This window comes from Montipora foliosa, chromosome 6 (genome assembly GCF_036669935.1).
Source record: "Montipora foliosa isolate CH-2021 chromosome 6, ASM3666993v2, whole genome shotgun sequence".
Classification (NCBI taxonomy): Eukaryota; Metazoa; Cnidaria; class Anthozoa; order Scleractinia; family Acroporidae; genus Montipora; species Montipora foliosa.
In genome coordinates, this window is record NC_090874.1 from 64,381,205 (window position 1) to 64,408,704 (window position 27,500).

Consider the following 27,500-nt stretch of genomic DNA (forward strand, 5'->3'; position numbering starts at 1 on the left):
TTTGCCAGAAAATTTAAAACAAATGGTCGTCCTGGAATTCGCCTGGTTTCCCATGTCTTTCCAAGGTTACGTTGAACAAAAGAAAGGAAAGAGTGTGAAATTTGATGTGATTCACTTTTTACATAGCATTTATTGCGTTGATGTAGAAAGTGCACTCAGGCATTGTTATGAGTGTGAACTTGGGGAAAAAGGGATAATTTTCTCCTTTACCCAAGACAAAAACAGTCCATATGTTCGGTACGGCAAAGCACTTTCTTCCGAAGGGGTAATTTTGAGTCCCGGCTCCTATTACAGTAATAAAGAGGTTACAGATGTAGCAAAAAGGTATGGCTGGAATTATGTTGAGTGCCCAGGAGAGGGAACTAATGGCGACCTATCGGCTATCTTTGATCCTTTGTCAGAAAACGGAAGCCTCTTACTGGATTTTCTCACGCAACGCATCAACACGAGAAGGACTGTAAGCAAAGAAAAATTACAGAAAATTCTCAACTTCTGGGAAAGTGAATGCACTGAAATTGATAATGGCAGAATGATGATCTCTTTTCAAACAAGAACTGTCATGATTTTGAAAGGAATTTAAATCATTTTGAGTAAAAGATTACATTAGACTGCTAAGATCAAATCAGGGATATGTCAGTGTTATGCACCTATCAATGTTAAGCTGCTGGGGGGTAAGGAGGCCGGGCATAGGCGGGGGATTTGCACTCAGATCAGTTTTTCTGTTCAAATGCCCGGCCCCAGGGATGTCATCCTGGGTCAAAAAATTGCAAATTCCTCACCCCAGGGGCACCCGGAGCTTAGAACGATCTGCCACTTGTTCCAGAGTATCAACGTCCACGAACTCCTGCCATTCGTCTTTGAATTGCTGAACCAAGATTTCGTTGTCAATATCAATTTTGAATTCTGTTTTCACCGTATTGATAAAACTCTCGCCAACTACCAGAGCCTTGCGGCTCTCGCCGTACTGAACAAGAACCTAAATAGTAAATTTAATGAAATAAATTTATTATGCTTATGAATTCAAGCAAGCATACACAAGTTGCAGGAAGAAAACTCATAAATTTTCAAACATATGCAAAAAATATGCACCAGAACACAATGCAAACAAAAGCTTTTCTATTGGATTACATCTCAACCTTGTTAAAAAGATTTGATGACCTTTGTCTTACAAAATATTGAGCAGATTCACTCACCTTTCTTTCACTCATGGCGTTGAGGGAATACCCTGGGTGCCAGAGGTTCTATTTTTCTTTCACGAGGAGGGAGCGGTTAAAACTGAGAGGCACCTCCCCGTTTTAACCGCTCGCTCCTTGCAAAACAAAAATAGAACCTCTGGGTGCTTACCATTTAGCCAAATAATCTGGATGGAATGATCGTTGCATAAAGGTAAGCGATTTTCCGAATTTAATGACCAACCGGATGAGAATGGTGCTTACTACACAGCATTCCATGCCGCATATTTACTTGATCTTGTGAGAAAGGGCCTGGAAACGGAAGGATTCTCGCAAATGGTAAGAGAATTTCGCGAATTCCGTTCGGAATGGAAAAAGAGGACTACCTCTGGAGGTTGTCCACAATTTCAGAAAAGATTTTCTGGAAAATTGCGTTTCCATTTGACCTCAAAAGGAAATTTCCGGATTTTTTGGCTAAATGCTAAGCACCCTCTGGCGCCCAGGGTATTGAGGGAATCACAGAGAATCGGTTTGCTTCTAGTGACTTCTGGGGAATTCCAAAATGGCGGTACTATTTTTCAGTCTTTCTCGGTCATTCAAGATGGCGATCAGCCAAGATGGCGTCAGTGGACCCCACTCTTCTAACGGTTAAAGTCAAAAGTCCCGACCCCCCGAAACTCAACGAATGATAAAAAGTCCCTAACACGGGCAGACTTGTAACGTCAAATCCCTCTCCTATGCCCGGCCTCCCCCCCCTCCCCCCCCCCCAGCGACTTAACATTGATAGGTGCATTAACGTTAACTACCAATCATGTGACATAACATGCCTTTTGCGTTTCAACTTATCAACTCTAGCACTCTTAAGTCTAACATAGACTTAATAGATTTATTATTGAGTAGTGGGCACACATGATACACCTGAGCCTACAAAAAAAGAATTGGATAATCCTGCTTAATGAACTGTTGTGTCTTAAATGGCCAGTACCTTTTAATAACAAAATCTGATGGCTACACCTGACTGCAACTTTCAAAAGAGAGCTGAGAGTAAAAGAGAAACTGGCCTTACTGAACACATCCTTACTTGCAGTCTTAGGGAACTGAATTACCTGAGGTGAAAAAAACAAGCATTTTTTCAAGTCCAGTTTCTCATGCTAGAAAACATAAGGAGCTGTAATCAAGAATCAAGCCATAAAAACAGACTTTCAAATTCATCGGCCCATGCTGTAAAGTACAGCCTGTGAATTGAACAATCATGTTATGTAGTCAAAAGGCAGTTAACGTTAAGTCTTGGGCTTATATGGCCAGGCATAACTGCTTTACTAATTAGGGTGACTGTAAATCAAATCACATGAAACTAAAGAAAAATCAAATCAAAATTTGATTAAGGTATTTATCAAGAAGTGGAAACTGGATTACCAAGATTAAAACCTCTCCAAGCAGACTTGAGAAGAAACAAACTCAACTTGCATAATAATGATGTAGAGTCAAGAATCGCGCATGGTCACATTGGTGGAATGCGAGTCCTCTTTCCGTAGCAGCAACATTCCTCCATTCCACAAGAACATAAGAAAAACTCTGACCTCTGTCCTTGTGTGTGTTCATTTACACTACTTTGCCTGAAGCTCAGATGGATTACTAACCACTTAAATTAATTTGTAATTACCGGTAATATGATAAACTGTTGAAATGTTAATATTGTTATTGTCATACACCTACTACACCTACTATAGGTGTCATAGGTCCTACAGCCACTACATGTACACCTACTAAAGCTACTTAACCAGGGTTCCTGCTACTCCTTGAGGTCCTTGAAAAGCCCTGGAATTTAATTTTGGACTTCAAGGGCCCTTGAAAAGCCCTTGAAAAAAAGGATTTTGTGGAAAACTGCTTGAAACTCCTTGAATTTTTGCTTGGGTGAAAATTGTTGAGAATAGACCATTTCCGAATTCTCACGGCTGGACTGGATCTAGCATGAAATGGAGGCTAATGTGGGCAAATCTCTTCAAATGCAAATTAATTTGCCTGCATTAGCCTCTATTTCATGCTAGATCCAGTCCAACCGTTAGAATACGAAACTGGCCTATTGCATCATGCTAAGTTAAAAAGACATTTCAAAAATTGAGCCCAAAATTGAGTATTAGAGAAACATTAAAACCAAAAATTAAAATGCCTGTGCATGCAGTTTACTTGCAGGATGTGGGCTTTTTCAGCAAAGAAAACATGTATGACATAGAAATCGTCTTATAAAGACTCCTTGAAAGCTCAATTTCTGGCTCTTGAAAACGCCTTGAATACTCCAGACCTGGAATTTTATAGACAAAATCCAGCACAAAGCCTGTACTACACATACTGTGGATACTACAGTTAATACCCCTAATACCGCTACTACAGGTACACAGGTATTGATTGTATGTACTATGGTGCCACTGCCTATCATAGGCCATAGGAGGCTAGTGGTGCACCATACTCATGGGAAACCCATGAATTCTTTTTCTCATGGTAATCATGGTTAGCAGTATTGCTCGTGGGTATGTACGCATGAAGTTGCCCAATAATTTAATAATATCCTAATAATAATAGTAATAATAATCAATACACCCAACATGGCAGCCTTTTACAACATACATCTTTGATATTGGACACCCATGTTATGATTAATTGACATCTGTTAAAACAAGGTATCTGCTGACCAGTATCACATGACCACATTGTGGGCTCAAGTTCAGAGATAATCAAGGACAGCTGTTGTTTTTAAGTTAACAACTGACCAGGTACTGGTTTTCAATTGGATGGTAGGCTCAAGCCAGGTAATCATTCAGGACATCCAAACATAAACGAGACTTAATTTTTGGCACGCTTTCTGTGGCTTGACACAGCTACGTGGGCATACTATGTCACCTAAAGCTCTTAACAGTCTATGCTGTCTGTGTTTGGGTGGAAAAGGATTTGGAAAATATTTTTCCTGCCTTTTTTGCTAGTTTTAATCCAAAAAGATGATTCCAAAGATTCGATTTCCAGTCAGAAGTTTATTTGGCACAAAGGAAAAGTCATGACTGTCATGGTATTTGGTAACCTTTTTAGTATGGCTGTACACTCTTCTTGTAAACTTTCTATGTTAGGGGCTGTTTATTATTTTTCCAACGCTTCTTGTTTTAACTTGCTTTAGATTGATTTGTTTGGTTTTCTTTATTTGATTGCTTTTTGTCGAGGCTAAACAAAAAAAAATTGAAAATTGTTTCATCCCGTAAATTCATTGTTTAAGTAAGGCCAGTAAGAATAAACAACCCAGGCGCTCGGCTTTTAAGCTTGGCTAAATCTATTTATTACGGCTATAGCAGCTGCAACAAGTGTTGCGGGTCGTTATGGGTAAAGAGCTATGGATGGGTGTGGCTTGGGACATAATGTTCGATCTTATATGACCTACTACCTCAGAGAGCGTTATAAAGGACTGGTTACTAACACGAACTGTCATGGCGGCGTAGTTTGGCGTTTCTCTGTTCCCAGTGGAAAATGGTAGCTGATCATTTTGCAAACGCATTATTTGGCTTAATGTGTTTTCGGCCAAATATCATTATTATTTGAAAATTTAAATATTTTTTCTTTTCGTTTTTCTTTCGTAGTCTAACGCTTCGCGTCCTACTTCTTCTGCAAAACGGCCAACTTCTGCCTCTGCAAATGCTGGGCGAAAATTCGTCAGCAATCCGCAAAAACCCTTATCTCTGGAAAAGCCTCCTTCAGGGAAAACTAAGAACATTGCACAGGGACTTCTAAGCAAAGAGGAGGAGTACATGTTAGTGTGAAAGAATGCTATTTTTAAGGGCAAATATGTATGTAAGAAACCATTTCCGAGTTCATGCCTGCCTTCCATTCCGGTGTAAAGTTGAACTAATTACCATCACAAAAACTTCGCTTTTAGATTCGCTTTGAAGAGGAGGCAGACATGACCTCGGAAATGGCCTATTTATAAACAAGTACAGTCATATCAAATAAACATTAAAAAGTGTCAGTCTTTTCAAAACAATTACAGACATTCACTGTCGGTGTGTGAATTTAACCTTGATTTAAACGGCGTGTAAACGGTGTGGCCCCTGCAGCTAAATTCTGTTCTCCAGAAAGGCCCTCTTTTCCATACAAATAATAATATTAATAAAGATACCAGCACATAATAATTATACAGAGTAAATTATAGACCATTGTACAGCTTTATACTGAGATGAATTGTAAAAAGAGGGAAAATTTATAGAAATCTACAAGTAACATAATTAAGTTGATATCATGTCATAGTTTCAATAGAAGCCAACAATGAAAATGCCTGAGTACGATGGAAAGCGAAGCTTTTTCATATGGCTCAAAAATACAAAAGTCATATCCTCAGCTTTCTACAATACATGTAGAAAGAAAGTGATAGCTTTTTTACTTTCTCTCTCAAGGCGTCTTAATGCAGAGCTAGAGGAAAGAACAGCAAATTTGATCAAAGAGGCAGAGGAAGTGATGGTAAGTAGACCATTATGAAGTGCAACCTCCACTGAACTTTGTTTAGCAATATGTTGTTAGATGTTTGAAGGGTGATCAACACTTTCTTGTGAATAAATCACTCAGTTTTATTGGGCTTATCTACTGGATAGTCATTTGTCCAGGCAAGTTGCACTATCCACCTTCAAACACACAAGGCCAGGCCATATTTGTTCAAAGGTGAGATAACTTTATCCAATGGATAAGTCACTTTTGAGAGCATAAAATTCACTTCACATAAAACACTGGCTGAGGTGTTCTTACACGTCTTCGTTAACATGTGGTCAGAGCATGAACATTCACTGTAGTTATGTGATCAAATACTGAAATCATTTGCAGATTGTAACTGTCAGTTAGTGGCCAACATGTATCACCAGGATAAAGTTATGAGACTGGTCTTTGAACAACTACATGTTCATGTAGAGCCAAATGTTTGACTGGAGACTTCATGTGTTAGCAAAGTTAACAACCTGCCTTTCCGGGTGCAAGGAACACTTCAGGGTCTGTTCAATTAATGAAGTGTACAGTGTATTGTAAAGACCTTGTACTTTTGTTTCATAATGAGGATGAATGAGATCCACAATGAAGCTTGACAATGATGTTGCTTGACGTATGAATTTGCCAGAACTCTTTGATGAAATTGCTTGGGGATTTTTCATGTTACATTTACATATGATTTTATTTAAACTTTCCATTGAACAAAATAGGAGTCCAAAACCCATAGCCTTCCAGATTTAGAAAATAAAAAAAAATTATTTTTTTGTTACTTTCTTAAAGGCTCACCATTAATAATTCAGCGTTCGTCTTACAGTACAAACAATTTGAATAACACTGATCCATCCAACAAGCAAAGCTTCTACTGTTATTTGCGTATGTCCGACGGGAAATCCACTTTCCTAAGTAGATTTGTGCTGCATGACCTCTATGCACAGTGTAAACAAAATAATGCAACTTTTCGTCCTATCTTTGAACAGCCCTTTGCCTAATGATATGTAGACACTATTTTGTTCTTTCCATGCAATCTTAAATTCATTATTTTTATTACATTTTACTTTCTTGGTGATTTACATTGTAGCTTGACCAGGATGAGTTGCTTGCAAGACCCGCTACAACAGAATTAGAAGTAACAGAGGACTTAGAGTAAGTAACATGTACGTACATGTATACAAAATAAATTTTATAATAATAATTATTATTGTCATTGTAGTTTTATGGGCTTCCTCCCTTCCAAATATTATGCTCGCCTAGAAACTTGGACAATGGTTGGCTTATGAACTACAATGTTTTGGCTATGAAAAAATACACAGGTTGAGCTTTGACACTCACTATGTGACATTACATGTAAGTCTAATATGAGAGCATAATGCAAATCCAACAGAATTTTAACCTTTAAGTCATCAAAGTTGGACTTAATTATTACTGTCATTATTTTCTGTCCTTCTCCAAGCCTTCAATGTAGGCATATTTTAGTTTACAAAGGCTCAGCATAACTCAGTGCAAAATTTCCATAAAGGGGTTGGGGTGGGTGGGCAATAGACAGGAGAAGTGAGAGGGATGAGCAACTCATCTCCCCTTACCCCACCATGGACTCACTTTTCTGCGTAATGTAATATTATAATTAGTTTGTATTGTTGTTCTTCAGTGACATGCTTCCATCCATGGATATCTCACAGTTCACAAATAAACCGTCTTCTAACTTGGCCAATAAACAGGTATTTTCTGCACGATATGTCATACAAGGTCATTTACTGGTACTGTAGTTTTGTACTGTATGCCCTGTAAAAGTGGTCTTTATATCAGAAAGGCATTTTGTGAGCAGGGCTGTTGCAGTGTTGAGAGAACTTGCCTCTCACCAATGTGGCCCGGGTTTGATTCCCAAACTCGGTGTCATGTGGGTTGAGTTTGTTGGTTCTCTTCTCTGCTCTGAGTCTAGGTACATGTATTCTCTGGGTACTGCGGTCTTCCCCTCTTCACAAAAACCAATATTGATTTGATTTGAGTTAATTTCGTTAGTGTCCCCAATTTAATTGGTGCTCTTGTGCTAACTCCAGTTGCTATTATTATCCTTGTTTCTTCTCATTATTTAAATAGTTTGGATCTTGGGATCTCGATTTAATTTCAAATGTTTATTAATAATAATTAAAAGGGCAGATAATAGGGCAATTAAGTGCAATAAACCAGCATTAAATTGTGAAACTGACTATGTTATTTTAAGTTTCTTTTCCCTTTAAAATAATTTGCTATGTAACCTTGAATTGAACTGAAAAACATTGCCCTGGACTTTTTCCTCTAATATACAATGCATGCTTCACCCTCAGAGAAATAGCACAATGCCAAAAAAAAAAATGCAACCTGTGTGCTTTTGGCAGTCTTTCTACGTATTTTTTTCTCTCTCCCAGGAAATTGAAGTTGAGCGAAAAAAAAGTTTTTTTCATTGCAACAGTACAATTAAAGCAAGTGGGATTTAGTGTTAAATGTAAACAGTTACAGAGCAAAGGTTGCGAATGAAAGACCAAGATTATGAACATTCACCTAGCGGGGAAGTGTCTGATCACTTAAAGAAACAATGCCATATAAAACACAATCCTAACCTCACTTGCTGGGGACCGTACTGGGGACCGTACTGGGGAGTATTGGCCCTCAGTCATTTTTGTACCGACCTTGCTGCGCTCAGTCCGTACTGCCGTGACCTTCGGCCAATAATTATTTCCCTGTACGGCCTTCGCACTCGGTTAGTAAGAGGTTAGAACCCTGCATGCTCAACAGTCGAATTTTTTTCTAATGATTTCAAGAGGGTGACTGTTTATTTTTAATTAATTTGACTTTTTTTCATTTAATGGTCTGCCATTACTTGGTGCAGTTCCAACTGATAAGCTTTCAGTCATCTGGATCAAGGAGGAAATGGCTTCATTTTCTCACTAGCTCAAAAATACAGTGTGTGTGAATGCAACTTGATTACATGTAGTATGCAGCACAAGAGTTTTTGGTGTTCTGCACACAAATCAAGCCGCATTCACATGTACTGCATTTCAAAAGCCAGTGAGTTAATGACGTTACTTTCTCTTGTTGATCCAGCTCTTTGAGGGCCTATCTGTCAGAACCACACCTAGTAATGGTGGATCACTAAATGAAGAAATTGCCGTAATAATAAATAGTTTTTCTCTTGAAATAATTGCATAGAATCTCGCATTTTGAGTGTGTCGAAAAACAAGGAGCGATGTTTTTATCGTATTAGCAAAGTTTAAAATTTATTGACAGTAATGAACTTGCAGGGAGGTGCCTTACAGTGCTGTGGCAGTTGCCGTGACCGCCCACGACAAGGAGGTAACCATGGCAATGCAACCTCAGTCCACTTCCTGGCACCAGTCACACTGAATAATCAGTGGAAGTCTTATACTTACTTGAATTACACTTACCTGTGCGGAGGGTGGGTGTGAACACAGCAAGCAAAACAACTCTAAGATCTTCGGTGATCTAAACTGTTGAGTACCACATGACCCTTCAGTTTCTCAGGGCACCCCCTGCAGCACCAAGTCACTGCTGGCCAGCATACCTCAGTTTTAACTTTCCCTAAATTTCAGTTATCCACATGAACCCGTGGTTATTATAATTCCTGAACTGCCCTCCATTGATGAGTAAAATTGTCTGGTGTAACGTTACACAGAGTAAAATCTATTCAGTCTCACTCCTAGGACTCAATGGGTTAATCATAATAAAAGACCAGATATTTCAACAATGTGTGGGATTCTGGAACGAGTGCTTACTGTCGAACCTTAATTTTTTGACCTGTGCAATTATTACTTTTGTGTCTCTGGTTCTATTAGAGGCCATCCACTGGTTTGGAAGGCGAGCTGATAAGGCCACATAGCAGCTCAGCTGGTAAACAAGGGACAAGGCCTGGATCAAGAACAAAGAAGACAAGGTTAGGAGCTTTTATTTTGACTTTAAAGTGTAGGCTAAGATGTGGATTCATTGTTGGTCAATAGCTGTTAGGGGCATCTCTACCCACAGGGCTACTTATTGAGTTGGTTCTTAGAAATAATAATGTTATGGAAGGTTCCATGCCTGTGGAGATTCCTAGGTACGTTTTTGTTCTTGAATGCCTTTGTTTTGAATTCCTAACCCTAACTTGGCCTCCATGACCGTTCCTTAGCTTGGACTTTGGATCTGTCAGATCTGGTAAGTATTTTGTATGGAGAGTTAAATATTCATGGACTTGATTCAATGATATGGTGCAGCTTCTCTTAGGATTGCCATGGATGCCTGTAGCAAATGGTTTGAACCAAGGATTCATATCAGGATTTATCCTTCTGACTCTGAGGATGCCTCCAACAAAATTTTTTCTCAGGACTACCCTTACCCCATGATCTTACAATATATACTGTATTGTGTATTCTAGAAGCAAGGGTAGCACCACTGTACACAAGGTACATTCCCTCAGCTGTTCTTGTGGTGGGTGGTGTATTAATGTGTCGCTTCTTTCCTTTTTGCCTGGTAACGTAATTATGGGTTTTTTCTATGACTGCAGGCCCAAATCCAAGACAACATCAGCCCCAGGTAGTGTAAGACACACACCTGTTCCTTCTGATCCAATGATGGACATGCTTCATGACAGAATCACTCTCGCAAACACAATCAGCGCACTTGAAGATGATTGTCAAGATGGCAGTTACAGAACAACCATTGATTCCAGTGTCTTACCAGTTGGTGCAGAGGAAATGGGATCAGGTTTGTTTTGTTTCATTACATATCAACCCTTTTAGTATTTCACTGACTGTTGCAAAGGTGATTTTTTTTACGATTCAAATAAAAATTATTTCAAAATTAAGAATACCAATGGGCTGTACATTGATACTGTTAATGATTCTGACTTCCTGTCAACTTACAAATGCCTTAGTTTGCGCATGAGATAAGCTTTCATTAAGACAAGCATGTTGTCTCAACCAGATTTGTGACATTAATTTTGGTGGAACAGGTTAATTGAGAATGAGAAGAAACATTTATTTTTGCATTTTCTTTTTAGAGGCAACCATAAGATTTCTCAAGGCAAAGCTGAGGGTTTTGCAGGAAGAGCTGGACAGAGTTGTGGCAGAATGCAATAAAAAGGTCAGCATTCACAGCCATGATGATAGGGTGCTGAAGCAAGGATGACGGCTGCTATGAGTTTTCAATTTTCTCTCTAAATTTCCACACTTTTCTCGCTAATTTTATTCCTGTATTGTTGACGCACTCTTTCCATGCCGAGTGACTAAATTGCATTAACGGGAAATACGCTGTAGTATTCTTAGACAGCGTTCCGTCATCGTAGGGGGAACTTATTATAAGCAAATACAACGGCTACGGCTACGGCAACAACAATGAGAACTTTTGTCCATTTCTTTGCCATCTGCTGCAAAACAACAAACGTGAAATAGCCAAATTTGAGGTCTTACGAAGAACGTCAGCGCTTGAGGATAAATTTTCATTTTCTCCCCTAAATTAAGCGCCGTTTAAACCAGTGTCATTTTTGAGTAACTATCACACTCTTGTCATTTTAAAAAGGTTGAAATAGTCACGAAGTGATTACAACAACGTGAATTTTTATTTTGAGTTGAATTTCTCGTTGCCATCGCCATCTTTGCTGAAGCTCCCTGTTGTCCTTGCTTTAAGGGTCCTTAAGGTCTTGAGTTACAGAAATGTACCCATGTGTCATTGAGATCAAAGGGTGGCTTTTGCCACAAATATTTCTGGCAACAAGATTAAGTAATGATCCGTGTAAGGTGGATGGCAATTTCTTGTCTTGCGGCAACGGTGCTTTCCCCACATAGGAATGTTATCATTTTTACACAATCAGAAGTAAGTACAGACAATAGAAAAGTTATCACCTTTTTGCATTCCAATTGAATTCTAACATGTTCGTCGCCGTTGTTGCTATCGTTCTTATCTGGACCGTTTCTTAGTGTTGGTTGAGAAAGAAGAGTTAGCATTGTGGTGAGAGGTGGGCCTGCTTGCCTCTCACCGTTCTGGCAGAGGTTTAATTTCCATGCTCTGTGTCAAAATTAGTGCCAGTTTCTTGTCAGCGGGCAAAGGAACTCATTTTCCAAGGCTGGAATCGAACAGGCCTCTGTAACACCGATTCCATCTGCTACACATTGAGCTACTTAACAATTATTAGACCCGTGGCCCGCAAGGGCTATGCAAACCAGATGGTTTAATTTCCATGCTCTGTGTCAAAATTAGTGCCAGTTTCTTGTCAGCGGGCAAAGGAACTCATTTTCCAAGGCTGGAATTGAACAGGCCTCTGTAACACCGATTCCATCTGCTACACATTGAGCTACTTAACAATTATTAGACCCGTGGCCCGCAAGGGCTATGCAAACCAGATGGTTTAATTTCCATGCTCTGTGTCAAAATTAGTGCCAGTTTCTTGTCAGCGGGCAAAGGAACTCATTTTCCAAGGCTGGAATCGAACAGGCCTCTGTAACACCGATTCCATCTGCTACACATTGAGCTACTTAACAATTATTAGACCCGTGGCCCGCAAGGGCTACGGGTCAATAGCCCATGAGGCGAAGCCGAATGGGCTATTGACTCGTGGCCCTTGCGGGTGAAGTCTTAGGGTCTAATTGTTTTAGTATCACCCAACTAGTTGGACAGAAAAGGCAATAACAAAGTTGTCGTGAACGGGTCTCGCGACAAATAATCACGCGCTTGATGTAATTTTAAAATTATTTATTTTCCTACGATTCTAGCTTGACACGTTGTCTCTGAAAAAACTCTCCTCTCATACAGCACAAAAAAAGGTCTAAAGTTCACCGAGATTATATTTCCAATAGCTTACATTTCAAGTCTTGGGGTTCGGCAGTTCGGGTTTCAAAATCACGCAATGTAACGCTAATGTCCGCGACACTCTCCCCCTATTTGACTCTTATGATGTCAAATATAAATCATTGAACAAGGTAAACGATAACATTAACAACTCTAAATCACATTGAAAAGTTCAGTTCTCATTTAGTTCATCTTCTGCTATCGCAGCTATGCGCTGACGGGCACTGACTGCAGCACGTCTAGGTTGGAACTCTGAAGCTCGAGCATTCAATCTAGCAGTCCCCTCTTGGGTGTTTCTGTCACAGGACAGCTCAAGTGGATAGAGATGTTGAACTGGTCGTTCCAGGAAAGATTTTCCAGCCCTCAGTCGCACTGCTCTCACTATCCCGTCTCTACCAGGGATTAACTTGTCCACTACACCGATCCTCCACAATCCTCGATTTCTTTCTTCACCCTTGATAAGTACAACGTCTCCCGGAGTCAAGGCTGTTTCTTTGGTTTTCTGGTTAAGGTTGTGGCGCTCTCTGAGGGACTTGAGGTACTCGTTTTTCCATCTCAACCACAGCACCTCCTTGCACCTTCGCAGGTACTTGGCTCGTTTTCTGAGGCTGTCATCCTCTATGTTACTCGGGTCTTCTTCTGGGAGTTGATTTGGTTGGCCGAAGAGCATAACGCTGGGGGTCAGTATCGGCATTTGGACGTCGTCCTCCACATAATCGAGGGGTCTGTCGTTAACAATTCTCTCCACATCTAAGATGACCTCTTCAAGTTCGTGCCATCTGAGATTCCCATTACCAATGGTCTTGTACAGACTCTGCTTCACTACGCCGATCAATCTCTCAAATTGTCCCCCCCACCATGGGGCTCGACTGAGGTTGAATTGCCAAGTTATTTCTTGTCTGGCGAGGAAGTCGTTCAACCTTTCATCCTTCATAACGTTCCTCAGCCACTTCGCTGCTGCCACAAAGGTTTTCCCATTGTCTGAAAAGATCTTTTCGGGGCGCCCTCTTCTTGATATAAATCGTTTTAAGCTGCTTAGGAACTCGTCAGTGCTCTGGCTCGGTAACAGGTCCAGGTAGACCGCTCGGGTGAGACTACAGGCGTAAAGAACAATGTAAGCCTTCATTTCCTTTTTGGTCTTGCTGAGGTACTTAATTGGTCCAGCAAAATCCACTCCAATGAACTTGAATGGTACTGATCCAGCTGTTCTTTCCTTCGGCAAGTTGCCTGTCGGTGGATTTGGGAGTGCCGCCACTTGAAATCTTTTGCAGCCGTGACAGCCCCTAATCACTTGCTTTGTCAAACGTCGTAACCGTGGCACCCAGTACTTCTCTCGAACCTTCGCCATCGTCATGCCGACTCCCCCGTGCAAGGTTTGGGTGTGCACGTGCATGACCAGCTTCTTGGTGAACAGTGCACTTTCGGGTAAGTAGATTGGATAATCTCCTTGAATGCGGCCCCTGCATTCATATAAACCGTCTTCGTTCTTCTGAAGGTTTAATCGTAGCTGATCTTCTTTGAAACTGGCTGTATTCAGGCATCTGACTTGACTATCTCGCACCCAGAACTCTATCCGACGGTTTATCTCCGCAGTGTTGAGAGGACCGCTGATCTTCTGTTGATGTTTCAACTTGCAGTTTTGGATAAACCGTGTTATCCATGAACAAATTCGAACCGCCCTCCAAAGATCCCACTTCTGTAATAACTGGTCAAGTTCTTTGTCGTCTGCTATTGCCACGGCGAGAACCTCCTTGATCACTTTTGCCTCAGCTTGAGTTTCTTTGCTTGGGCTAGTGACGATGTCTGACGGCCAATTCTCTGGGTATGGTAACCAGGACGGTCCTTGAAACCACAGATCCGCACATTCTCCTGCTTTTCCTCCTCGACTGCCCAGATCGGCAGGGTTTTCCTTTGAACCCACGTGGCGCCAATGAATGTACTCCTTGTCTTGGATTTTTCGGACGCGATTACTCACGAATTGCTTGTACTCCCCACCACCCTTGATCCAGTGGAGAGCAACACTGCTATCTAGCCAGCAATGGACACTTGTTACGGGAAATCCTTGTAGGGCTTGTTTCACGTTGTGCACCAGATTAGTAGCCATATGGCCGGCTACCAGTTCAAGCCTCGGTATGGTTAATCCCTTCTTTGCAAGCCTGGACTTGGCGGCTACGAGTCCCTGTGATATACCTGAGGGTTGATGAGACACAGCGTATACTGCTGCTGATAAGCCTTGGCTGCTTGCGTCGCCGAAAGCGTGGAGGTTAATGCTGGTTATTTCTTCCTGGTACTGAACGATGCTTCTTGGTGCTTCAATTATTTCGGGAAGATTTCCCTCCCACGTCTTCCAGCTGGCCGTCTGTTTCCTTGGTAGTTCTTGGTCCCATGGAATTCGCAGCTCACACGCTTGTCGGTAGAGCATCTTTCCCTCCAGAGTGATGGGCGACGCTAACCCTAAGGGATCATATATCTTTGCTAACTTCCCCAGAACTTCTCTCTTGGTGACATTCTCGATAGCTTCCGGAAAGCTGATTTGGATTTTGTCCGTGGCCTTGTTCCAGCGCACACCGAGCAATTTCGTTTCTCCTCCTTTTACACCCAACTGGTCTTTGGCGTAGGTTTGGGCTTCGCATCCTTGAGAACTCTGCTGTTCTTCTGGTCCTTCCTCTCGATATTCTGGCCGCTCCAGGATAGGGACATTAGAGTGCCATTTATGTAGCTCGAATTTTGCCTCTCTGAAGATGGTCTGGGACATTTCCTTTAAATGCTGTGCACGCGCGATCGTTTTATCGCCGCTGATTAGGTCATCGACGTAAAGGCTTCTTCTTATTTCCTCTACTGTGTCTGGATACTTGTGTTGGAGGTTGTTAAGATGCTGTTCGATTACTCCGCCCAACAGAAATGGCGACGTTGACATCCCGAACAGCGCCCGTGTGAAACGCAGGGTTTCGACTTCCTTGCTCTCCAAATCTCTCAACCAATGAAACCGCATTGCGTCTCGGTCTTCCTCTCTTATTCGCACTTGCAAGAAGGCTTGCCTTAGGTCTCCAGCTAATGCCACTGGGTGGAAGCGGTTCCTTGTCAGCACACTCCAGAGCTTGTTCTGCAATGGTGGCCCAGTCTCAAGGCAATCGTTGAGGGATGGGGCCTGGTGGTAGGCTCGCGCAGAAGCATCATAAACAATGCGGATTTTTGTGCTCTCCGCCGTCTCTCGCACCACTGGTTTGTGTGGGATATAGAATTCTTTGCCTTCTGGTTCGCCTTCGGCACGCTCGACTATTCCTTGGGCTAGTTGATCTCGGATGATTTCATTGTACTTTTCCAACATCCCTGGTTGCTTCTCCAGCTTCTTTACGAGGTTCTCCAGGCGTTTCAGACTTCCTGGCTTATTGTTGGGAAGAGGTGGATGGTTGCCCTTCCAGAGTAAGCCAGTCTCGTACCATCCTTCTGGGTCCCTTAGGAGTTGCTCCTTGAACTCTTCGTAAACAAGGTCTTGATCGCCAACCGAATGGTCTTGTAATCCGAGCACGTCAAGTCTGCAGAGGTTCTCGTAGTCAACAGCGGAAGTTTGTGTTAGGAACATGTTGGTGAGATTTGGTTCACTTCCGGGTGACAAGATAGTCCACCCCAGGCGCGTCCATTCTGCGATGGGTTCTCCGGGTTTGCCGATTCTGGGTGTGGTCTCTGTTTTGACTTGAGCGTACTCGCTGGCACCAAGGATAAGGTGAACTGGTAAATCCCTTTTCGTATCGATGTCGTCCATTTCTACCCCTTTCAGATGATGGTATCGTCCAATCATGTCCTTGTATCCCGGGTTGCCTAAGCTGAGCAGGACACCACGATTTACTTTGGGTACCTCGGTCCGAAGCTGAAATGCACCTGATAAGCTCTTAACGACGACTTCATGGATTTCAATCTCTCTTGTTGTTGCCTGCATCATCATTTCGATTCGTTTCAGCTCTTTTCGCACTGGTTGTTTCCTTAGTCGGTCGAGTAATGCGGCAGAAGCATATGAGCTCCCAGCACCGGTATCAAGTAGGGCACGACAATGTATCCCTCCCACGTTAACTACAACGACTGGATAGGTAACCGCGCCTCTTCCGGTTGCCACTAACATATGTTCTTGATGCTGAGATGTTTTCTCACAGATAGATGAATGATGACGCCGTTTGCAAATTCTGCAGGTGGAAGTGCTGCGACATTCTGAGGCCTTATGATTTGCACCAGTACAATTGAAACAAAGTTGTTTTACGTTCAACAGTCTCCTTCGTTCTTGTATCGTGGTGACTTTATCGCAGTTGATGGACTGGTGAGATGAATTATCGCAGTAAACGCACGGCTTTCTTCTGGGGTCTTGTTGGTTGGCCTGGTACGTCCTTGATCGAGGTGGCTTAGGCAGCGTTGGTTTTTCTTGCTGATATTTATCTTCCAATTTCGGAGGGTTTCTTTCTGTCCACTTGCGCAAGGCTTCAAGTAGTTTCGGAAAATCCCATTCCTGCCAGTTGTCATCAGTGCGCACCAGGTCACCTTTTATACCCTCCAACTTGTCGAGCGTCATTCGAACGTAACCATTGATTTCCTTTAATTTACCCATAGTCTCCAATGCTTGAAGATTTGGGGACAACTTCTGGTAAAATTCCATAATTTTGTTGGGGTTCGTTCCATGGATAGCGGGCAAAGACATTACGTTGCTTACATACGCGTTAACTATTTCGCTAACTTTTCCATAATTAGTGTTCAAAATGCTTTTCGCCCTCTCGTAGCCTTCTATAGTAAAGGGTAGGCCGTCAACTGTTGTTCTAACCCGTGGCTCCAGCAGCTCCTTCAGATAAGAAAATTTGGTGATTTGGGGCACATCAGCCGAGTCAATTTCTGCTTTGAACTGGTTCCAAAACCTCAGCCAATCTGTATGCGTGCCATTGAACCTTGTAATTTGTAATTTGGGCAGCTTCGCGTTGATTGATTGTTCTTTAATCTGGCATTTTCGGTTTTCTTCGATTTTCGCCTCGTATTTAAGTTTCTGCTCTAATTTTTCCTTTTCAAAACGCATCTCTTCTTGAAATTTCTTTTCTCTAATTACAGCTGCTTCATCTTCCTCCCTTTTCTTTTCGTTTTCGAGCGCCGCGCTCCTGAACGTCTTAATTTTTGACCCGAGGTTGTCAATGGCCTTTTCAAACACGCTTAATTTTTCTTCAAGGTCTGTGCTCCATTTTAAGATTTCTTCTCCGTCATCCCCCTTTTCGAACCTCAATTCTTGTACTCTTACCTTGAGGTCATGAACTTCGTCCACTTTCTTAGCTAGAGTTGTTTTCAATCTCTCTACTGATGCGAAGTTTTCCTTTTTCACCGCGTCGCTTGTCTGTCCATTCGTAAAGGTGAGAAGTTGTAGTTTCGCCTCTATTGATTTGTAAAGGTCTTCCATGCTTTCCAGTGTCCTGGCAGGGTCGCCACTTTTGTCGTGAACGGGTCTCGCGACAAATAATCACGCGCTTGATGTAATTTTAAAATTATTTATTTTCCTACGATTCTAGCTTGACACGTTGTCTCTGAAAAAACTCTCCTCTCATACAGCACAAAAAAAGGTCTAAAGTTCACCGAGATTATATTTCCAATAGCTTACATTTCAAGTCTTGGGGTTCGGCAGTTCGGGTTTCAAAATCACGCAATGTAACGCTAATGTCCGCGACAAAGTTAGCGAATGCAAGTTGAAGAAATAACTTATTTATTTGCGAATAAAACGAAAGAAAGCGTTAGGCTTTTTGATACTCGAGGACTATTACTAATAGTCATCTTGTAGCGTAGCCAATCAAAATGCAGGATTTGCATTAGTCCACTAGTTGGGTGATGCTAAATGCTAAAAATATTTCTTCAACTTGCATTCGCTTATTATTGCCTTTTCTGTCCAACTAGTTGGGTGAGGCTAAAACAATTAGACCCTTCGCCCTCAAGGGCCACGGGCCAATAGCCCATTCGGCTGTGCCTCATGGGCTATTGACCCGTAGCCCTTGCGGGGCGAAGTGTCCCCTTGCTCTTTTCACTGAGCTTCGTCGTTTAATCATGGACAAAGTGTCTCGATAGTCTGATGGCTCTACAATGTCACATGATTCAATGTAATGTGTGTTGAGTTGTTTTTAATTTCCCTACTCTGATTTGAGATGTCTCGCGCACAAAACAAAAAATGATAAATTGATAAGTTTTAGAGGGAAGTGAAAAGAAAATTAGTTTACAAATTATAAATTTTGATATTGCCAGTTTGTACATCAAATGAACTCAGTGATGAGGAATCCCTCATCGCAGCAGGTAGTTTGTTCCATAGTTCAGCTGCAAAATTTTGGAATAATCCAGCTTGACAACAGAGATGGCGTAGCGGTGAGAGCACTCACCCCCCAACATTGTCGCCCGGGTTGGATCCCCCTTCTTGGCGTCACGTGTGGGTTGATTTTGTTGGTTCTCTACTCTGCTCCGAGTGGTGTTTTCAGGTACTCCGGTTTTCCCCTCTCCTCAAAAACCGATCTACGATAATGGATTTGAAACAACCGTAGAATTCTGAAAGTAACGCACCTCCTCCAACCCCCCCCCCCCCCCCCCCCCCCCGCCTGGCGTTACTTTACGATTTAATAGGCTTTTAAAGGGGCCGCCACTTTCGGGTAGCCGTTACTTTCGGATACTTAGAAGTTAAAAAACGTTTGTAATTCAATAGCCGTCTCGCGCAAAAAGGACACGGTAACATGAGATCAAAAGTTCATTATATTTAGTAACTCAGATTACATGCTGGTTAAACAACCAAACAAAAACAAGCTGTAACTAGTAAGTTTCTAGCCTTTTAGTCCTCAAGTTTTCCCTCCTTAACGCCAATGTTTACAAATCGTTAATAGACCATATTCGTATTCTCAGTATTGGACTGGAGCTAGCTTGCAATGGAGGCTAATGCGGGGAAATCTTTTCAAATGCAAATACTTTTAATATATTCCACCGCATTAGCCTCCATTGCAAGCTAGTTCCAGTGCAATACTGGGAATACGAATATGGTCTATTACATGGGATTCGATTGGCCACCCTTTCGAAATGCCACTACAATATACTAAAACAATTATTCCGCGAGCGCGCGTTGGATATGAGATTATAAACAGCCAAGAAGGCACGCAGTCATACGGTATATAAGCTGACAACCGAGATTGAGCGAACCAATTAGAAAGCTAGAAACGCAATATCCAAGGTGGAAAATTTAATCATATTTGTTATCCTATTTTTTCATAAAGGATGAGAAATCGACGGAAGTGGAAAAAAAAGTGAAGGAATTAACAGACGAACAAGGCAGGTTGCAGAAGACAAACCAGGGCCTTCAGGTCAGAGCTATTTCCCCGAAAATTGTTTGTCATTTGTCTTAGTCTCCGACACAGCCGTTCTTTTTGACAGTAACGCTCCTTTCCCACAAACCTAAAGTTTGTAGGGAGGAGCGTTGCGTTGCGGGAACTACAATTTTCAACGCGCGTGACGTTATCAGTTGTCTCAGTCCAGCAAAATTCAGTCTTTTCTGTTTTCTAGCTTTTTGTTATGTGACGAGGTTAAGTCTTGTCATCTTTTCATTTTTCAATTTCGTTTCTTCTTTCAAAAATGGATGCAAAAATACAATAAGTATCAATTCTTTCTTCTTTATATAAGCGCAACCTGCTCTTGTTTCCTTTGAAATAGTGATCATAGAATAGGTTTCCTCGTTCTTTGCCGTCCTGCTAAACACGTCTATGTCCCACAGCTAGTCATTCATTGTGAAATAGGAAATGAGTTTCGAAAAGTATGGAATACAAAGCCGAATTAATCCATTGTAGATGATCTCAGGTTCACCTCTCATTGTTTTTACAGTCTCAAATCGACAAGTACAAGAAGCTATACGATGAGTGTAAGCACAAGAATGAGGGGCTCGAACAACAGCTGGTCGCTTTGAGAAAAGTAATGATCTAGTCAATGTTCAATCTACATTGTACGTAAATTAATTTGGTCAATTTTGGCCTTTGACGCGCTCTTTGTTCTCTTTGAAGGCGTAATTCTGGGGCGAATTGCGGTGCGATTAAAAACGCAAGGCAAATCCTTTTTACCTGTTCTTTTTATTCTGCTCGAGATGGCAGAGAACAAACGGAATAAACAGAGTACTTTTCTTTACTTGGAAAATACATAATACGCGCTCGTTTGGGTTTGTTATTCAGAACTTTTGGAACAACGATGAAATTCCAACGAAAACGTTACTTGGAAATAAACATTTGCGCCGTCGCAACAATTTTTTAACTACTCCATCTTGTTCGCGTTAGATTTAGAATTTACGTTTACGTTTGCGGCAAACGCCAGTCTGAAATTTTGGGTTTTCAATAAACTGAAGAAACTTGTTACTTCATGACTTGGCTGTTGTCTGCAGAGAGCAACTTCCTTAAAACGAGAGACAAGTAAGAAACTCATTATTTCGGAAGCAAAGTCGCAACCAGTCCATTCCGAACGTTTGTGTCCAGAGGCCACTTTCCCGAAAGTCCCGAAGCTTTCCGGGCCTTTTTCGAGTGTCATAATTCGGTCTATATCTTAAGAACGGAGATTTTAAGCCGTGGAACTTCTAAATCATTTTGATTTGTTATGTTGAAACAAGTTTGAAAGACCATCTTATCAAAACAAGTGGATGGTAGTTTTCTATATGGCTTTTCGAGCCCGCAAAAGTTTTCGGGACTTTCGAGAAACGAGCCCCAGGATACCTGGGGCCCGTTTCTCGAAAGTCCCGAAACTTTGCGGGCTATTTCCGGGTGTTACAATTCCTTTTGTATCTCAAGAACGGAGAGGGTTTAAGTCGTCAAACTTCACAGTAATTTTTCTTTTTGTTTCCCTGAAAACATGTTAAAAGATCACCTTTCCAAAATAAGCGGTTGGCAGTTTCACAAATGGTTTTTCGGGCCCCAAAAGTTTTCGGGACTTTCGAGAAACAGGCCCATGGCTTCGCACGAATCATTCCGTTTTCGACGAACAAGGTGTTTGTTTGGGGATATATATCTTATTGCCGTCATTTCGTTTTTTTATTGACCCGATTAAGACTAAACAAATTAGCTCTAAAGCAATTCGCAATGTTTTTGTTTGTTGAGGGACTTTTTCCAGTCAACATTTAATCTTTTCGTTTTTTTAAGGATCTTGATTCGATTCAAAGAGACCAGAAACAAGCGGCTTCGAATAAAAATGTTACGGAAGTGAGGTAAGAGATTGGTGCAGGTGTCTTCTAAAAATACGCCCTGTTTGTCTGGTGTAGGGACTGGGCAACTGGTTTTGTGAGGTGGCGAAAGAACTAGCCTCCGAACAATGTGGCCTGTGTTCGGTTCACGGATTGGATCTGTACTCTGCTCTGAGCGGTTTTTTTCCGGGTTCTCCTGTTTTCCCCTATCACAAAAAAAAAATCAGCATTTTACTTGACCTGATTAGTTAGTCATTTTCATTTTGCATCGCGCACCGGTGACTCAGTTGGTTGAGCACCGGGCTGTCACGCGGGAGGTCGTGAGTTCAACTCTGGCCGGACCAACACTCAGGGTCTTTAAATGACTGAGGAGAAAGTGCTGCCTTTGTAATTACATCTGCAAATGGTTAGACTCTCTCGTCTTCTCGGATAAGGACGATAAGCCGGAGGTCCCGTCTCACAACCCTTCAATGTTCATAATCCTGTGGGACGTAAAAGAACCCGCACACTTGTCGTAAAGAGTAGGGCATGTAGTTCCCGGTGTTGTGGTCTGTCTTCTGTGGTGTATCATGGTTGGGAGGGTAAATGCTCGGAGATACTAGCTACACCAAGCTGCTCTAAAATCCGAGGGTAAATAAAGATGTATAATGATGTATCTGATGCCGTGTATGCTAATAAGATGTCTGTGCCAGGAAAATGCTGCGTAATTAACGCATCCACTCGCACGTATGTGTGCTAATTGTGCTGCTTTAATTAAACAATGAATAAACTCCTAATTATTCAACTTGTTACACTCCACAATTAGTAGAGCGTTTTCTTCTTGGCTAGATAAACTTGAGGCTTAAATAAATTATTATGATGATTTTATTTATTATCATTATCAGTTATATCGACCGTTTGATTGGAGTTTGAATTTTCCGAGTTTTCTGAGCATGCGCTTGTAAAGAGTGAGCTAGGGCTTCCAAACCTAATGCGCGGGCTCAGCAATTTCAACTCATGCTTTTGAGTCGAGCGGTAGGTACTTGGTGTATCTTTTTCTATTGTTTCAATTTTTTTTAAACAAGGTATAAAACGTTCAGTAATTATACAATTACCTTAACCTAACCCTAACCCTAACGCTTATTCCAAGGCTCAGAACTCACCGAACAAGCAATTTCATCACTGTTTAAAACCTATCGATATTTACCAACGTAGTTATTTTTTGTCAATTTGTTTTACTGTTAACACTTAGTCATAACCAGTTGAACCTTAGCCCAACAATAGTAATCAGCTGCATACAAAATACGTTTGCATTTTTAAGATTCGACAATAGCGACCTGAAAATTGATAGCGAGCTCGACTGGTAGGTACTTGGTGTATTTTGTCATTTAGTGATTATCTATTGCACAAAATTATCTAAACACGGTAAAACCTTCAGAGTTAGGGTTAGCCCTCCATTTCAGGGTCGAATCTAGGGGGAGGCAGGAGCTCCTGGGGGAGGGTGCAGGGGGTGCGCACCCCAGTTGTATTGGAAAGCCGCAGGTCACCTCGGGGGGCAGGTCACCCCGAGGTGACCTGCGCCTTTCCGAAACAACTGGTATTCCTTAGTGGTGCACCCCCTTTAAAGAAAGTTAAGAAAAATCCTGGATCCGCCCCTGCATTTGGAAATCACGAGATTGCGAGTAACGCTCGATAGGCCTGCGCATACCCGTGACGTGCCCCGATCATCAATCCCTCTCTCTCGCTGGGTTTTGGGCCACTTTTGAGGAGCGCGATTGGTAACGGTTGAAAAATATGACATTTTACCATAGAACGCGCTGCGTATTTTGTATTGCGAAAAACTCCTTTCCCTTCCTTATGCTCTTGTTTCATCCACCGTCGTAGGTTAAACAGAGCTTTAGAAGAAGCAGAGAAATATAAAACCGCATTGAAAAAAGCTAAGAGCGAGTCCAAAGTAAGTCAGTTGTTTACTGTTGTGTTCAATCACGGGTCCATTATTCTTTTCCGTGGTCAGATAGTTGACCTGGCACGGTTGGATATTTGAAGCGGTTTTTCAATTAGTCGTTTTCACTTGACGTCTCATCGGCTATGTTGGTGTTCCAAAACAAAGAAAGGGCAGCCATGATGGTGTACCAAACTAATCTCCCAGGAATTGAACTCTGTTTTTATGCAAATGATTTCTTTGGTTTCAGTAATCCAATATGGCTACCTGTCACGTGAGTGAAAACGCTCTATAGGTGGTTTTGCAGCCAATGTTTAGAGACGCAGATCATACACCGTATTCAAAAATGGCGGACACGCGGAACGACCTAGGTTCTAGATTTGGTAGGCCTTATTTCAGTCTGGAAAATTTTAGTAGCGGCTGTCAGCAGATTTATGTTATACGATATTCCGGAGCTAAATCCTTATAAAATGGCGTCCTCAAGTAGTGCATTGATTGACTCAGTTATTCTTACAGAAGATGACATTCCCGGAGCCTCGTTAGCTGGGCTAAATCCTTCTTCGCTGAAGAATGAAGAGTAGCGGTTTTTGCGCGATGCAGTGTCGTGGGGATTCCCTTAAGAAACGAAACCTTTGCTTGTAAAACGGTAATCACAAGTCTTTGATTTTAAATAGTAGTTAAACAGGTGATGTTTTTCAAGGTTTATCAGTTACCCTTGTTAAAAAAATGCGCTTTGCGGGCTGGAGGAATACGTGAAAAGTGGACGCGATCAAATGGTGATAGATCCTGATCCGAACAAAATTTAAACCAAGAGAAAAAAGAGGATTATGAAAATCAATGTTATGAGCTGCACTCTTTCGACATCACCCAGCGTGAAATACCCAAGCGATGGCTGGGGAAAATCTCTAGAAAGGATGCCTTCATTCACTCGCATTCAATAAATGATTCCCTTATTATCTTTTACACAAGATTTATCTTTTACACAAGATATCTTTTTCACAAGATTTATCTTTTACACAAGATTTCCCAGTGTGGCCCAGTGGTTAGGGCGCTTGCCTTGAGATCCGGAGATCCCGGGTTCAAGACCCGCTCTGACCACTCGCTGAATTTGTTCCTGGTAGTCCCTGGTTCAACTTCCCAGCTGCACTTGTAAATAGCCAACTGGTTTGCCTCCGGCCAGTTGGGATTCTTAACAGTTGTAGTTGTTGCGTTCTGTTGTTTCGTTGATTCATTGGCCCTGAAAAGCCCCTATGGGGAGAGGTCAATTAAGTATGTATTGTATTGTATTGTAATTTGAAAATGATGAGGGCTTTGTATGAATTTAATGTTTTACCAGATGATATCAATGTCAGACAACAAACAATATTTTGTTTGGAAAAATGAACCAGGGCACATGTACACAGAATTTAATTAAGCTTATTTGTGTTGAAATGGATATTAATATATGGGAGTTAAGTAAGTCTCCTATTGAAAGGAACATGGTGTACACTATGACCAGCCTGAATGTCGTCTCTTGCAGAGGGCAAATATTGAATGTTTTCTCCACCGGCCCCAGGCCGTAGAAATTCATGCAAATCCTTCATCGTTGTCAAATTAGGAAATCCTGTATAAAAGGTAATAAGAGAATCATTTTTGAAATATTCTCCAAGCAAAACAATCGCCACTCGAGTGCCCTGAATTTTTTCTCAAGGTCAGAGATTTTCTCCTTCAACAGGGAAACCTGTGAGTCAATGTGAGTGAATGAAGGCATCCTTTCTAGAGATTTTCCCCAGCCATCTCTTGGGTATTTCACGCTGGGTGATGACGAAGGAGTGCAGCTCATAACATTGATTTACATAATCCTCTTTTTTTCTTTTGGTGTAAATTTTGTCCGGATCAGGTTCTATCACCATTTGATCGCGTCCACTTTTCACGTATTCCTCCACCCCGCAAAGCGCATTTTTTTTAAAAAGGGTAACTGATAAACCTTGAAAAACATCAACTGTTAAACTACTATTTAAAATCAAAGCCATGTGATTACCGTTTTACAAGCAAAGGTTTCGTTTTTTAAGGGAATCCCCACGACACCACATCGCGCAAACAAAACCGCAACTCTTCATTCTTCAGCGAAGAAGGATTTAGCCCAGCTAACGAGGCTCCGGGAATGTCATCTTCGGTAAGAATAACCGAGTCAATCAGTGCACTACTTGAGGACGTCATTTTGTAAGGATTCAGCTCTGATAAGACCGGAATATCGTATAACATAAATCTGCTGACAACCGCTACTAAAATTTTCCAGATTGAAATAAGGCCTACCAAACTTCGCTTTCATGTATTAGAACCTAGGTCGTTCCGCGTGTCCGCCATTTTTGAATACGATGTATACAGGCATTCTTTCCAGTTTCTCCTGGGACTTAAAATGGTCCCAAGAGAAAGTGAAAGCAATGCTTTCGCAAAATAAACAAAGAGTATTGAGGTATTTTTGTGAGTGGCCCATTGGATTCTGTTGTTCTGAGGGATATATTATATGATGCCAGGGGAGGGGAGAGAGGAGGGCAAGTGCATACATGGTGCTGAAATAAATTTTCTTTTGATTTAAAACAAATTCAAAACAAATTAACACTTTAATTCGCGGTTTTCACATGACGTCACGACCGCCATGTTGGTGCCCTAAACAAAGAAAAGGCGGCCATGTTGGTGCCCCGACCAAATCCTCCGGGAATTTAACTCTATTATTATGCAAACGATTCCTTTTTGTTTTCGTTGAAAAACATGGCTGTTGATCACGTGAGTGAAAACCAGCAATAGACCGATTCGGCTAACTCAATGTTGTACTCAAGTCAAATCTCTCGGGGTTAAGGTTCTTTGTTTGTTGCATTTACATGATAATGTAGCATTCACATTTAAGTGATATGGAAGTACTTGGAACTAAACCTTTTTTTCCCCAAAGGATTTGAATTGGGTACAACATTGAGTCACCCGAATCGGTCTATTGATATTCTTCTTTGTCTCAGGTTAATTTTAACGTGAAATAATAGATGCATATATCAAAGTTCTTTTCACAGTTACCGAAACCCAACTTATTTCCAAAGGATACACGCATTTGTACTCTCGGCTTCCTCTCAGAATTGGTTTTACGGTGAAAACTGCTGACATCGTTAATATGTTATGTTATTTATTTGTTTGTCTTATTTGTTGTTATTTTTCTTCGATAGCACGCGCGCTGTGATTTGCCTATTTATACAGCGGGTATTATTCTACGTAAGTTAATGGACCTTATTCACGATGGCCGCCATGTTGGATTTGCTATTATCATGCAAATTAGGAACACACTTGTGAGGGGGGAAACAACACAAGTTCGAGAGGTTATAACGAACATCTTAGCCACACAGATGATTTGTTTCACGTTCATTGAATGTTTATCACCTAAGTAGTACAATAGAATGATTACACAAGTCACTTCGATGTTTTTTTAGTGAAAAATTAGCAGATAACGAAGTAGAAAGTCAAAATGTTGGAGGCAATCAAAAGATATAAAATTATTATAAAAGATACTTAATTCTAAATTCTAAAATGTACTTTTAGCAATGTTATTTCAATATTTCGACGAGTCGATTTTCCGCAATTTGCCTTTTTTCTAATGTTTGCCCCCCAGCATAACACATGGCTAATTTGCATGACAATTTTAAAACCAACATGGCGGCTATCGTAAATAAGGCCTATTAGTCGCGCTCCGAAAGACGCTTGAGACCACCCAAAATCTTGTTCCACCCCTCAAGGTCTGCTGCAGATGTCGTCGCACCCTGCGAGCAGAGCCTCCTTTTGTCTTTTTCTTTACTGAGGAGGAGAAAAGGAGGCTCTGCCCGAATCGCGTCAACTCTTTGAAGCCGCCGCAGCCCGAACGTCTGGACTA

At 41.5% G+C, this 27,500-nt stretch overlaps 3 protein-coding genes across 3 annotated transcripts in view; 2 read left to right on the forward strand and 1 right to left on the reverse strand.

Moving 5' to 3' along the window:
* LOC138006159 (histamine N-methyltransferase-like) overlaps positions 1-1,168 on the forward strand; it is a 1,509-nt gene extending 341 nt beyond the window's left edge. The window contains exon 1 of the mRNA XM_068852312.1: positions 1-1,168. This exon is cut by the window's left edge and continues 341 nt beyond it. Within this exon, the coding sequence (XP_068708413.1) occupies positions 1-580 (580 nt within the window). The 3' untranslated portion in view covers positions 581-1,168.
* A 3,452-nt stretch (positions 1,169-4,620) lies between these two features.
* The window catches only part of LOC138008144 (testis-expressed protein 9-like), a 25,553-nt gene continuing 2,673 nt past the window's right edge, over positions 4,621-27,500 (forward strand). Inside the window, exons 1-12 of the mRNA XM_068855364.1 lie at positions 4,621-4,685; positions 4,793-4,962; positions 5,603-5,666; positions 6,760-6,824; positions 7,327-7,396; positions 9,509-9,606; positions 10,213-10,412; positions 10,708-10,790; positions 19,751-19,837; positions 20,352-20,438; positions 21,647-21,711; positions 23,551-23,620. Of these exons, the coding sequence (XP_068711465.1) occupies positions 4,683-4,685; positions 4,793-4,962; positions 5,603-5,666; positions 6,760-6,824; positions 7,327-7,396; positions 9,509-9,606; positions 10,213-10,412; positions 10,708-10,790; positions 19,751-19,837; positions 20,352-20,438; positions 21,647-21,711; positions 23,551-23,620 (1,062 nt within the window). The 5' untranslated portion in view covers positions 4,621-4,682. The remainder of the gene's footprint in view (positions 4,686-4,792; positions 4,963-5,602; positions 5,667-6,759; positions 6,825-7,326; positions 7,397-9,508; positions 9,607-10,212; positions 10,413-10,707; positions 10,791-19,750; positions 19,838-20,351; positions 20,439-21,646; positions 21,712-23,550; positions 23,621-27,500) is intronic.
* LOC138008143 (uncharacterized) lies at positions 12,411-18,063 on the reverse strand. The gene has a single exon (XM_068855363.1). The coding sequence runs from the start codon at positions 17,911-17,913 to the stop codon at positions 12,664-12,666; it is 5,250 nt and encodes a 1,749-aa protein (XP_068711464.1). The 5' UTR covers positions 17,914-18,063; the 3' UTR covers positions 12,411-12,663.

What these genes read in the sequence shown, in the direction of transcription:
- LOC138008143 (XM_068855363.1), bottom strand. Translation starts at nt 17,913, where the DNA reads ATGGAAGACCTTTACAAATCAATAGAGGCGAAACTACAACTTCTCACC.